This window comes from Sarcophilus harrisii, chromosome 3, assembly GCF_902635505.1.
Source record: "Sarcophilus harrisii chromosome 3, mSarHar1.11, whole genome shotgun sequence".
Taxonomy (NCBI): Eukaryota; Metazoa; Chordata; class Mammalia; order Dasyuromorphia; family Dasyuridae; genus Sarcophilus; species Sarcophilus harrisii.
This window is the reverse complement of record NC_045428.1, coordinates 110508749-110522471: the sequence shown is the minus strand read 5'-3', so window position 1 is coordinate 110522471 and position 13723 is coordinate 110508749. Positions and strand designations below refer to the sequence as shown.

At 31.5% G+C, this 13723-nt stretch overlaps 1 protein-coding gene across 1 annotated transcript in view; it reads left to right on the top strand.

The window, feature by feature from the left end:
- Window positions 1-13723, top strand: part of KLHL1 (kelch like family member 1) — a 553989-nt gene that overhangs the window by 343796 nt on the left and 196470 nt on the right. Inside the window, exon 5 of the mRNA XM_003765805.2 lies at window positions 8372-8584. Coding sequence (XP_003765853.1) covers window positions 8372-8584 — 213 coding nt within the window. The remainder of the gene's footprint in view (window positions 1-8371; window positions 8585-13723) is intronic.

Genomic DNA, 13723 nt, shown 5'->3' with positions numbered 1-13723 from the left:
CTAGGGTCTTTGGATTTGTCAAACCCTAGATTGCTATAGTTATTGACTATTCTGTCCTGTGATCCTAACCTGTTCCATTGATTGACTACTCCATTTCTTAACTACTACCAAATGGTTTTGATGACCACTGCTTTATAATATACTTTTAGGTCTGGCACAGCTAAGCCACCTTCATTAGCAATTTTTTTCATTAATTCCCTTGAAATTCTTGACCTCTGGTTGTTCCAAAAGTACTTTGTTACTATTTTTTTCTAGATCTGTAAAATTTTGGGGGGGAATTTACTATGACACTAAATAAGTATATTTAGTAGTATTGTCATTTTTATTATATTTGCTCGGCCTACTCATGGGCACTTGATATTTTCCAACTGATTAGGTCTGACTATATTTGTTTGGAAAGTGTTTGTAGTTGTGTCCGAATATTTCCTAACTTTCTCTTGGCAGGTAGATTCCCAAATATTTTATACTATCAGCATAAAATTCTGCATATGCTCTCCCCATTGAGAACCCAATGGTTCTAGTTTGTCCCCATTACATATGATTCTTGCTGATGTTTTTAAAAAGATGCTACTGACTGTTTTAAGGAAAAGTCCATGTTTTCTTACACTCTCTAGTGTTTTTTAATAGGAATGGGTGCTGGATTTTATCAAATGCTTTTTCTGCATCTATTGAGATAATCATATGATTTTTGTTAGTTTGGTTATTGATATCATTGATTATGCTGATAATTTCCCTAATATTGAACCAGCTCAGCATTCCTGATATATATTGTACTTGGTCATAGTGTGTTATTCTGGGGATGACTGTAATCTCATTGCTAATATTTTATTTAAAATTTTTGCATCAATATTCATTAGGGACATTGGTCTATGATTTCTTTCTCTGTTTTCATATAACCTGGTTTAGTTATAGTACCATGTCTGTGTCATAAAAACAATCTGGTAGGACTCCTTCTATCAGATTTTTTCAAATAGTTTATCTAATATTTAAATTAATTGTTCTTTGAATGTTTAGTAGAATTCACATATAAATCCATCTGGCCCTGGGGATTTTTTTCTTAGGAAGTTGATTAACAGCTTGTTCTATTTCTTTTTCTAAAATGGAGCTATTTAAATAACTTATTTCCTCTTCTGTTAATCTGAGCAATCTATATTTTTCCAGATATTCCTCCATTTCCTTTAGATTATCAAATTTATTGGCATATAGTTGGGCAAAATAATTCTTAGTTATTGCTCTAATTTCCTCTTCCTTAGTTGAAGTTCTCTCTTCATTTTTGAGACTAACAATTTGATTTTCTTCTTTCCTTCTCTACTCAAATTAACTAAAGGTTTTTCTCTTTTGTTGTTTTTTTCATAAAACCAACTCTTACTTTTATTTATTAGTTCAATAGTTTTTTAATTTCAATGTTATTAATCTCTCCTTTTATTTTTAAAATGTCAAGTTAGATATTTGATTGGGAGGCTTAATTTGCTCTTTTTCAAGCTTTTTTAGTTGCAAGCCCAATTCATTAATCTTTTTCTTTATTCAATGCAAGTAAGCCTCTAGAGTTATAAAGTTTCCCTTTATTATGCTTTGGTTGCATCCCACAAATTTTGGTATATTGTCTCATTATTGTCATTCTCTTGGATGAAATCATTAATTGTGTCTATGATTTGTTGTTTCACCCATTCATTCTTTACAATGAGAATATTTAGGTTCCAATTACTTTTTGGTCTATTTTCCCCTAGCTTTTTATTGAATGTAATTTTTATTGCATCAAAATCTGAAAAAAAAATACATTTACTATTTCTGCCTTTTTTCATTTGATTTTGAGGTCTTTATGTCTAATATGTGGTCAATTTTGGTATCAGGTTCATGAACTGCTGAGAAGAACGTGTACTCCTTTCTGTTTCCATTCTATTTTTTCCAAAGATCTATCACACCAAACTTTTCTAGTATTCTATTTACCTCTGTAACTTCTTTCTTATTTATTTTGTGGTTTTATTTATCAAGTTCTGAGAATGCAAGGTTTTTCTAGCTTTTTGGTCTATTTTTTCCTGGCCTTATACTGCATGTGATTTTTATTGCATGCATTCAATAAATGATCTGAAATCTGACCTGATCTGATCTGAAATCTGATCTGAATCTGATCTGATCTGATCTGAAAAAATATGTATTTATTATTTTTTGCCTTTCTGCATTTGAGTTTGATGTTTATTTTGCCCTGACACAGGGTCAATTTTTGTATAAGTTTCATGCACTGCTGAGAAAAAAAGTAAACTCCTTTTTGTCTCCATTCAATTTTCTCCAAAGATCTATCATACTTAACTTTTCTAACATATTGTATACCTCCCTGATTTTTTTCTTATTTATTTTGTTATTTGAATTATCTAGTTTTGAGAGAGCAAGTTTGAGATTCCCCCACTAATATAGTTTTGCTGTCTATTTCTTCTTTCATTTCTCTTAATTTCTCCTCTCGGAATCTGGATGCTATACCACTTGGTGCATATATGTTTAGTATTGATATTGCTTCATTATCTATGGTATTCTTTAGTAAGATATAGTTTCCTTCCTTATCTCTTTTAATTAGATTTTTGCTTTGTCTTGATCTGAGATCAGAATTGCTATTCCTGCTTTTTTTTTTTAAACATCACCTGAAGCATAATAGCCTCTAATTTCACTCTGTATATGTCACTATGCTTTAAGCATGTTTCTTGTAAACAACATATTGTAGGATTCTGGCTTTTAATCCAGTCTGCTATCTACTTCTGTTTTATGGGACAGTTCATCCCATTCACATTCCCAGTTAAAATAACTAATCCTGTATTTCCTGCCATCTTATTTTCTCTTAGTTATGCTTTTTTCTTTCCTTCCCCCCTTCCCTCCTCCCCAATATTTTGCTTTCGATGACCAGCTCCCTCAACAAGCCCTTCCCCTTTAGAGTCCCTGCCCTTTTTTTCTTTACATCTTTCTCCTAATACTTATGTTTTCTCTTCTATTAATCTTTCCCTTTTTTTTTCCTCCTTTCCCTCCTACTTCCCTAGAAGGTGAGCAAGTTTCTTTATGATACCAAATATGTCTGATATTCTCTTTGAGTCAAATCTGATGAGAATAAGATTCAAACAATGCTCATCCCCCTCTCTTCTTTCCCTCAATTATAATAGATCTTCTTTGACTCTTTGTAAAATACCTAATTTTACCTCCTTTTCCCCTCTTTTTCTAGTACAATCCCCTTTCCAACTCTAGGTTTTTTTAATGTTATCATAATAAAGTCTAATTATACCCACACTCTCTAAGTTTACCCATAACATAAAGTTCTCATGAGTTCTTTCCTTTTTATCTTTTTACGTTGCTCTTGAATTCAGTGTTTAGAGATCTAAATTTTTTGTTCAGTTCTGTTCTTTTCATTAAAAATAATTGAAATTCTCTTATATCATTTAATGTCTTTCTTCTTTCCTAAAATATAATGCTTATTTTAGGTGGATAGTTTATTCTTGGCTGTAATCCGAGTTCCTTTGCCTTTCAGAATATCAGATTCCAGGCTGTTCAGTTCTTTAAAGTGGATGCTTCTAGGTCCTGGGTAATCATAACTGTAGCTTCTTGTATTTAAATTGTTTCTTTCTGGCTGCTTGAAATATTGTTTCCTTGGTGCTATAATTCTGAAATTTAGCCATGATATTCCTTGGGGATTTAATTTTGGGGACTCTTTCAGGAGGTTACCTGTAAATTCTTTCAATATCTATTTTACCGTATGATTCTAAGGCATCAGCAGGTTTCCTTTATGTTTTCCTGTAAGATATTGTCTAGGTATTTTTTTTTTCATCATTGCTTTCAGGAAGGCAAATGATCCTTAGATTGTCTCTACTGGATCTATTTTCCAGGTCGGTTGTTTTTTCTAGGAGGTATTTCATATTTTCTTTTCTTTTTTCTTTTTTTTTTTTTTTTGTTTTTTGTTTTTTGTTTTTTGTTTTTGTTTGTTTGATTCTTGAAGTCTTATTGAGACATTTACTTCCATTTGTCCAATTCTAATTTTTAGTGTATTATTTTCTTCACTTAACTTTTTTATTGGCCAATTGAATTGTTTTGTTCATTGAATTTCTTTTTCCAGTTCACAAATTTTGATTTTTAGTGAATTGGTATTTTTTCATATCTATTTTGTAGGGCATTATATGCTTTTTCCATTCCTTCTTGCAATGATCTCATTTCTTTTCCCCATTTTTTCTTCTTTCAAGATCCTTTATTCAATCTTCCAAGAAAGACTTGTGAAATGGGGACCAACTCATATCTCACTTTGGGACTTCATATGGAGTTGCTTTGTCTTTAAGAACCTCAGGATTTGAGGTCTGTTCTTCTCTCTCTCCATAAAATCTTCTATGGTGAGAGTTCTTTTTGCTTTTTTACTCATTTTTTTAAGGCTTGGGGTATGCTCAGTGCAAAGGAGGGACAGCTGCTTTAATTTGCTCTGGGGCAGTTCTGCTGATTGATTTATGGTGCTGGGTAATTGCAACTAGGTCCTATGTTATTCTGGGACTCAGTGTGTTACAATTTGCCTTTTTCTTTAAGCAAATCTGGCAAAGTACCTGCTTGTAACCAGCATAGAGTAACCTAAAAGGCTCAGAGAAGGTGCGTAGGTGCTGCAACATTTTGACTCCTGGTCCCAACTTCTTGCCCTGGTCTCCCTATCCTGCTGTCTGGGATTGGCAGACTGTCCCCTTGCCTGTTTGGAACAGACCTGTTCTGAAGTTCTTCCAAAGTATCTTCGTCTGGGAAGGTGTAGTATTCCAAATATTTGTGGGTTCTTTGACTCCAGAGCCAGTTTAAAGGCTCAGTCTGCTGTTTGGTTTGAGAGAAGGTCAGAGGAGGTCACAGAAAGTCATGTCTGCTCTCTGCCATCTTGACTCTAGAATTGTTGATATTGTTTGTGCATGTGTGTATGTGTGTTGTGTCACATCCATGATATTTCCCCAGCTCATTTGCTTAGTTTTTTACATTCACATAGCTTCAAAAATAACCTCTCAATACCCTCATAATTTTATCATGTATTTATAGTATAAAATTTTTTATTTGTATTGATATAGTTGTTTTTCTAGCTTTTTTTTCCTTTTCCTCATATGTTTTTGAGTTTGTTGTTTTAGAATCCAAATATAGCATTTCCACTGACATTGGCAAAGAAAATTTTTAAAATATCTTGGCATATGGTTTTTATTTTTCATCTCAAATCCACCTTTTGGAGGTAAACTCTAAGAAGACCAGAAATTGCCCAGAAAATCTATCTGTTGGCAGAAGGTCATATCTTTTTCCTTTTCTGTTCTAAGCTCCTTTGGAGGATCTCCAAAAGGTAGAATACTGATCTATTTGTTGTCCTTCCAGTTTCAAAATTAAATATTCTTGGTAAGCTCTGGCTTAAATAAGTATCATAAGGAAGTCCCTATAAACTGATTTTACTTTTATGGTTTCTCACAGTTTCATCAGTAATATTATTTATAATCTTATCTTTCTTTATATTTCCCAGATGATTTATTGTCTAAACTAATTGTGGTCCTCATTTGTAGTATCCTGTTTGAAAAAGAGATCAAGTGTTACCTTGACTGGTCTCCTCATTGTGCTTATTGATTTGCACTGGTTAAAATAATCTAGGAAATAGTTAATGGTTCAAGGTTAATGCCTGTATTGTTATTTATTTTTCATTTTTTCATGAGTCATTTAGTAATTTAAGTAATATACTTGGTATTTTGATTACAAGTACTATATTATTTGTATTCTTCCCTCTAATTTGGTGTTCATTTTGATCTAATAAATCAGTGATCTTCTTTGCCTACAAATTCCTTCTTTCTCTACACTTCTGAGATAGAGACTATCCTTGGTTCCTCTATTGGCTTATAATATCACTCTTTAGGTCTAAAATATGAACCGAGTTGACTATATTTTGGTATGGGGTGTTAAGGTGTGTCAATTCCTAATTTCTGCCATATTTATTTCCAATTTTTTCAGCAATTGTTGCCAATTAGTGAGTTCTTATCCCAGAAGCTGGGATCTTTGGGTTTATTAAACACTAGATTATTTGTTTCATCTTGTGAATCTAACCTATTCCACTGATCTACCATTCTATTTATTATCCAGTACCAAATGGTTTGGATGACCAATGCTTTATAATATGGTTTTAGGTCTGGTACAGTTAGGATACCTTCCTTTGCATATTTTTCATTAATTCCATTGAAATTCTTGACCTTTTGTTCTTCCCGATGAACTTTGTTATTAGTTTTTATACCTCTGTAAACTAATTTCTTGGGAGTTTGATTGGAATGCCAGAAGTAAATTAATTTAGGTAGAATTGTCATTTTTATTATATTAGCTCAGCCTATCCTTGAACATTTAATATTCTTCCAGTTGATTGGATCAGACTTTATTTGTGTAGAAAGTGTTTTGTAATTGTGTTCATATAGTTCCTAACTTTATCTTGACAACTAGATGCCCAAATATTTTAATTTATCTACAGTAATTTTTTTAAATTTTTAATAGCCTTTTATTTACAGGTTATATGTATGGGTAACTTTACAGCAATGACAATTGCCAAACCTCTTGTTCCAATTTTTCCCCTCCTTCCCCCCACCCCCTCCCCCAGATGGCAGGATGATCAGTAGATGTTAAATATATTAAAATATAAATTAGATACACAATAAGTGTACATGACCAAACTGTTATTTTGCTGTACAAAAAGAATCAGACTCTGAAATATTGTACAATTAGCCTGTGAAAGAAATCCAAAATGCAGGTGGGCAAAAATATAGGGACTGGGAATTCAATGTAATGATTCTTAGTCATCTCCCAGAGTTCTTTCACTGGGCGTAGCTGGTTCAGTTCATTACTGCTCCATTGGAACTGATTTGGTTCATCTCATTGCTGAGGATGGCCAGATCCATCAGAATTGGTCATCATATAGTATTGTTATTGAAGTATATAATGATCTCCTGGCCCTGCTCGTTTCACTCCACATCTGTTCATGTAAGCCTCCCCAGGCCTTTCTGAAATCATCCTGTTGGTCATTTCTCACTGAACAATAATATTCCATAATATTCATATAGCACAATTTATTCAGCCATTCTCCAATTGATGGGCATCCACTCAGTTTCCAGTTTCTATCTACAGTAATTTTTAATAAAATCTCATTTTGTATCTGTTGTTGCACTAAAATCTGAGTAAATCTGTAATTTGAGAATACACATAGGGCAATATGTGGGAATTAGAATTGAAAAATTTCAATTATATATTATGAAGAACCTTCATAATACCATATTATGGTATTATACCATATTATGACATTTATCTCATATGTGTCCTGAGTAGGCATTTTTCTTCCCTACCTTCTGTTTTAGTTCCCTTTTTTCCCCCTATAAAAATGTAAGCTTCTTGAAAGGAAGGTCTATCTTTTTTGTTTACATTTATGTTCTTAGAGTTTAGTACCTGACATATACTAAGCACTTAAATGCTTGTTGTTGTCTATCTAAAACAGGCAGTGGAGAGCCATAGAAACTTTGAGGTATGAGATATCATTATCGGAACAGTATTTTAGGAAGGTTCATCTGAAAATAGTTTATAAAATTTATTGAAGGAATAGGAACTGGAAGCTTAGAGACTATTTAGGAGGAACTTGTCAATTTGGCAATTAAAAAATAATCTTATCAGTTGCATTTTGTCAGTTTTGGCACATCATTTTAGTCTTTTTAGATCTTTTTGGATTTCAATTCTGTCATTCAACATAATAACTATCAGTTTCAGTTTTTTGTCATCTGCTAATGTGATAAGTGAGCCATCTATGCTGTTCTTCAAGTTATTGATAAAAGTGTTGAGGAGAACAGAATAGGGGACAAAATCCTGAGGCATGCTTCTTATCAGCATAAAGTACAATTCTTTTTTGGCCCTCAAATCAGCCCTTAATCAGCTATAGACCCAGTCAACTACATTACTCAGCCTTCTTCTTATTATTGCTATTCTTTTAATACTGTAATTTTCATCTTATTTTAATATATGTATTAGTTCTCTGTTTAAAACCCTAGAGTTTCCTTCACTAATTGTTAAATGGAAGTTCACTTGATGCTTCATCATCTAAGTGATTTATGTGTTCTTCCTGCATTTTGAAGCTCACTATTATGTATATAATTTGAAACATAATCCTTCATTTATTTTTAGGATTCTATTTTTCCAGGTACATTTATACATCAGTTACAATTACCAGGCTTTCATTTTTATTGATTTCTGAAGGATTCATTTTCAAGGATTATATTTTAATGAGGATAAAAGTTATTATAAACGCTTTTCCCTTTTCTTTCCAAGGTATCTAACTTAGCTCAATAAAAACAAGTAGAATTTATGCTGAGATATTTTCTTTCTGCAGGAAAATATAATGGAAGTTATCAGAAATCAAGAGTTTTTACTCCTCCCTGCTGAGGAGCTTCATAAGCTGCTGGCCAGTGATGATGTGAATGTTCCTGATGAAGAAACCATCTTCCATGCTTTGATGATGTGGGTTAAGTATGACACACAGAGGAGATGTAGTGACCTAAGCATGCTTCTTGCCTTTATAAGACTGCCATTGCTTCCACCTCAGGTAATTTGATGTGACTGTCTTAATTGATATGCAAAATTAACAGTTAACATTTTACTCAAATGTTAACAATCCATTATCCAAATAAATTAGTTCATAATCCATTAATTTAATTTTTTTCTTGTAATTAATTTTTATTGTCTGAAAGTATATTTAGCTAATGTCATCTGAAGTCACATTTTCATTCTGTGAAAGAGATAACATATTCTATGTTTGTCCTCAGGGGTTCATTTCCTGCATTTTAGTCATTTGTAGAGAATTATTTTTTTAGTCCTAATTAGAAATGAATTGCATAAATAATAAATTCTTCAAATGCAAAATGTTACATAGTCTATATTTTTTCTGGATAACAAGTTGGGAAGTAGATAACCATAAGATAGAATGAGAATATGCAGTTTTATAATATTTGAAAAATTGAATCATAGCTTGGGCTATAGGAATTTTTTTAGAAAAGAGTAAGACTTCATAATGTAGATTAATAATATTGGTAATGGCCTTATCTAACAATGTTATATATAAAGAAAGATTTGAAAATATAAACATTATACTACCTTGTGAATACATTAAAAAAAATCTTTATTAACTTTAGAGGCAAAGAAACATACATGCTTACCCAAAACTGAATTAAAATATATAATTCCGGGTGACTAAAGAATCAGAATAGGTGTTGGTATAGGATTGGGTCTCCTCCACCAGCAGGATCAAAAAATGTTGTATTAAGATTGCGATCTCTTAAGAGTATTGGGATAACGGCTGCTAAAACTGGCATATAAAGAATATTTATTTTTTAGTTTTCAGTCATTTAACATTGCATGCATTGATGGATACTATTGCAAAAATAGCGTATGTCTTGCAATGTTCCAAGTTTGAACTGGTACCACTTGGTATTTCCTTCATGCAACTGAAAAGACATCCTGGACACATGAAAGAATCTTATTCAAGAATAAGAGAAGCTAATATGTCATTTTCGTCATTTATTAGGCAAAAGTACAGTTATATTTCCATGGAACTACCTTGATTGTTTTTTTTTTTCCCTAATCTTTTAGTGGAATCTTCAAAATGGGTAAGAGCTTTTTAGTTTTGTTATACCCAGGAAATGTTGCTTTTCATTTCCTGCCAATGTGTTGCAAGAGTAGGAGGATCGCTGATGATTTGTAGCTTTATAGGACATCAAATATAGCTAACAAATAAGATAAAAACTCAAAAGATTTATTTTCCATAAAAAGTAATGTAATAAAGTGTATATTGCAGGCAAATTTGTTTGAATGGTTAGGGTAGAGTATTAGGAATTTTAAATTGCCCTAATCCACTAAGAGTATCAAAAAGTTACTAGATTTCTGTGATACTAAGATGTAGTTATGTAGGATTCCCTTCTTATATGTGGAGAGAATAGTTATGAGTATTCTCTATTAAAAGTTACGAATGTTTAATCTTGATAATGTTACAAGAAAAAATGAGATAAAATAGTAAATAAAATGGATTTTGAGAGAGTTGGAATCAAGGTAAAATCAAAGACATGAGTATTATGACCACAGGAATAATGTAATTTAGGCTAGGATTTCAAATAACTTTTATATCACTATGATATCTTTCTTCTTTAAAAATTATTGAACAGTTCATCTGACAATCTTGGTAAAATTTCAAAATGAATCATTATATGCAGCTTTATCTCATCATATTTTTGGTCAGTATGTCTATAGATGACTAATCATAAAAGGCACATAATAACTTTGGTCTTGATGTTCTTTACATAATAGAAGTGGTCATGTGTTTTATGTAACCTTGAAAACTAGTCATATATAAAAGGAAAAAATGCTATACTCTTAATTATATATTTAAAAAAACAAGTTTCAGGAGAACGTATGATTTATTAATTAAATTTATTAATTAATTAAGAAATGTAAAATAAAAATATAAAAAGTGATTATTTTGTCCTCTTCAAATAGGGCAGCTGACATTGGAGAGAAGTTGTTTGACTTTTTTTTGCTATAGAAAAACAGAGACAGCATTGCATACTAGAAGGAAAAGGATAAGTGAATTGATGGTATAGGAAGAGATAAATCATTCCTATTAATAGTAGAAATAAGTGAAGGATAGAATGAGACTTAATATCTTCCCTACACTGCTTGGTTATTCTGAACTTACAGATATTAACTGGATTATGTGAAACTGTGTACATAATTGTCATTTCAGAGAGTATTACTGTGTCTGGAATTGTATTTCTAATGGATGCAAGGTCATACGTATTTGTCTCCCATGAGATCCACTGGAATAGCTTATGCAATTTTCTAGTCCTCATCCTATTAACATCATGATCTAAGAAGGCATGGTGGCTGAGCCAAGTGAATAATATATGACAAATTCAAAAGTTATGACTTTTAATTATCTATATTGCATTTAGTGATTCATGTGACACTTACCTGTGCTTCAGATTTTATTTTGTTTTAAAATATATTCAAATTTTGTAAATTAATTAAAACTATGTTATCTAGTCTTCTTATGAAGAAAAATTGAGAGTAAAATAGAATGCCAACATACAAATTATATATTATATGAATATATGTGTGTATAAACATATCTATGAACACATATGTGATAATAGATGCTCAGAGAAATATAATCTGATCACACTAGGAGTCTGCCAGTAATATATGGACAAATTGATAATCTTTACTTTCATATGACTCTTGAAATTTGGTAATATTCCTCTCTTTTGAAAAGACAATATCCTGATAAATAGTGTCTCAGATAGCTGAGTTTTTATGATTAAGCATATTTAGAAATGAATTACAGATTCCTTATGCGTGGACTAATAGATGTTACCAAACTTAAAGGAAAGTTCTAACAAATTACTACAGATCTCAATAAATAACCTATTAAATTCTATAGTATCAACAGTTTGAATTAAAACACAAATGTTATGCTTATCAAATTTACAAATTATATGATTTTCTGATGGGAGCGCTAACATGCAGGATAATATAAATCCTAAAAAAAATGAAGAAAGTACAAGTCCTTTCTTTAAAGCAAATACATTTACTAAGGTCCAATTTTTTACTTTAAACATTGAACAAGTATGACATTGATAAAATATTTCTGGAAGTATATATATATATATATATATATATATATATATATTTTTTAATTGTCTACAAATTCAGTAAGAGTGATCAATGTGATTGATAGAATAATAGATACTTTAAGGATGCATTAAAAGAAATACTGTGTTATAAGAGAAGTTATAGTTCCATTTCTTATTTTTATAGTCAAATTGCTCTGTGTCTTAATATCACCACGGTCAATAACCATCTATTATACATGGGCAAGCTTGAAAACTTTTTAACATCTTTTCAGTTCCAAATTATTTTCCTCACTCCTGTTCTTCCCCTACTCTTCAAGGCAAATAATATAACATCACTTATACATGTAAAATCATGTAATACATATTCACATATTAGCCATGCTGCAAGAATAAAAAAAGAAAAACATAAAGTGAAAAAAATTATACTTCAATTTGCACTCAGAGTTCATCAGTTCTTTCTCTGGAATTGGATTCCATTTATCATCATAAGCCTTTTGAAACTGGAGTCTTAACTCTTCCTTCTCCCTTACTCCTGTATGTCCAAGAAGTTGTTAAGTACTCTTAAAACTTCACTGTCTACTTCCTCTTATACTTTCAGCTTTTGCGATCACTTTAAGGTTAATTTAAACCCTTATTTCCTTATGTGGCTTGTTGCAATAGATGTCTAATCAGTCTCCCCAAACATAATCTCTATCTCATCCAAAAGATAATTGACTCCAGTTGTGATGAAGATCTTCAATTTATATCTGAGTCATTCAAAAAGTCCTGTAAGCTTCAGTCTCCTCTTCTTTACTTCAGTACCCTTAAGGTCTATAGATGACTAGAAGGTAGTACCACTTATGTTCTTTTGACTTTTAAGATCAAAAGAGTTCTTTGGTATCGCAGTGCTTTTGAAGTCAGGTTAGCATTCAATATTGGCCAGAAATTAAAAAATAATAAGGACCCACCTTTTTATCCCTTCATTTTTGAATCCAAGTCTGGAGAAAAAAAGGAGTAACTTTTAGAGGTGACCAAAACCAGAGTTAAATGAGAAGCAAACTTATTTGGCAGTAATATATCTAAATAGAAAACTAGTGGAACCAGAGCTGTGTGGAAACCAAGTTAAATACTGAACATCCCTACCAACAGAGATTGAGTTGAAATATGGAGGGATTATATCCCACAAAATATTAAGGGAATATTTTTACATTTTTCTTACTATATTTTTAAAGTAAATGCTAATTCAGTGGTAAGTGCATAAATAGAACTGGAAGTATGAATTACAGGCTCTTAAAAGATGGGGACTTGAGCTGATGTCATTAAAAAACACCCACAAAATCCTCAGGATACCTACAAATCCTAAGGAGAAGATATAACAGGTCTGATCTTGAGAGTATGGAGGGTGAGCAATCATATTATAGTAAACTCTGCTTAAAATGAAATATTTTGAATCAATGATTACCAAAAATATTTTAAAAACTCCCCAAACTGTTGAACTTCAAGAAAAAAGTGTTATCTTTTATGATTCTGAACTGAATTTATCCTAGACAAAATCATAATGATATTTTGTAAAGGTTCCTTCTCTTAGTAATAGAAGAGAGAAGTGGAAGAAAGGTCTTCAGGCTTTTACCGCATTGGCAATACAGTGATTGATCAGAGACCAGTGCCATAAAGTTTATGTTGTCCACAAAAATTATAGCCACAACAAAGAAACTTAATGAAAAGGCAAGACAAATAGCATGTAGCAAATCAATATCAAAAGATCCTTCATAAATAACAACCAAAGATTTATGCATTTTGTTTCATTCTTGAGTTATTTATATATTTTGTTTGATTTTACTTCCCAACATTAAACATGTTAAACTATATTCTGCCAAATGTGACAGTTGCAAAGTTTATTAGCCCCAAATATATGCTCTTTCTTTGATTTTATCTGTTATTGTTCTACAGTAAGAAAACACAGTTTCTATGAATGTGAATTACTATATACACACACACAAATATATATGTTATGTATGGCTATGTTTTGTATATATGTGTGTGTAGTTAGACACTAGCAATGCCAAATTCATAGCATTCAT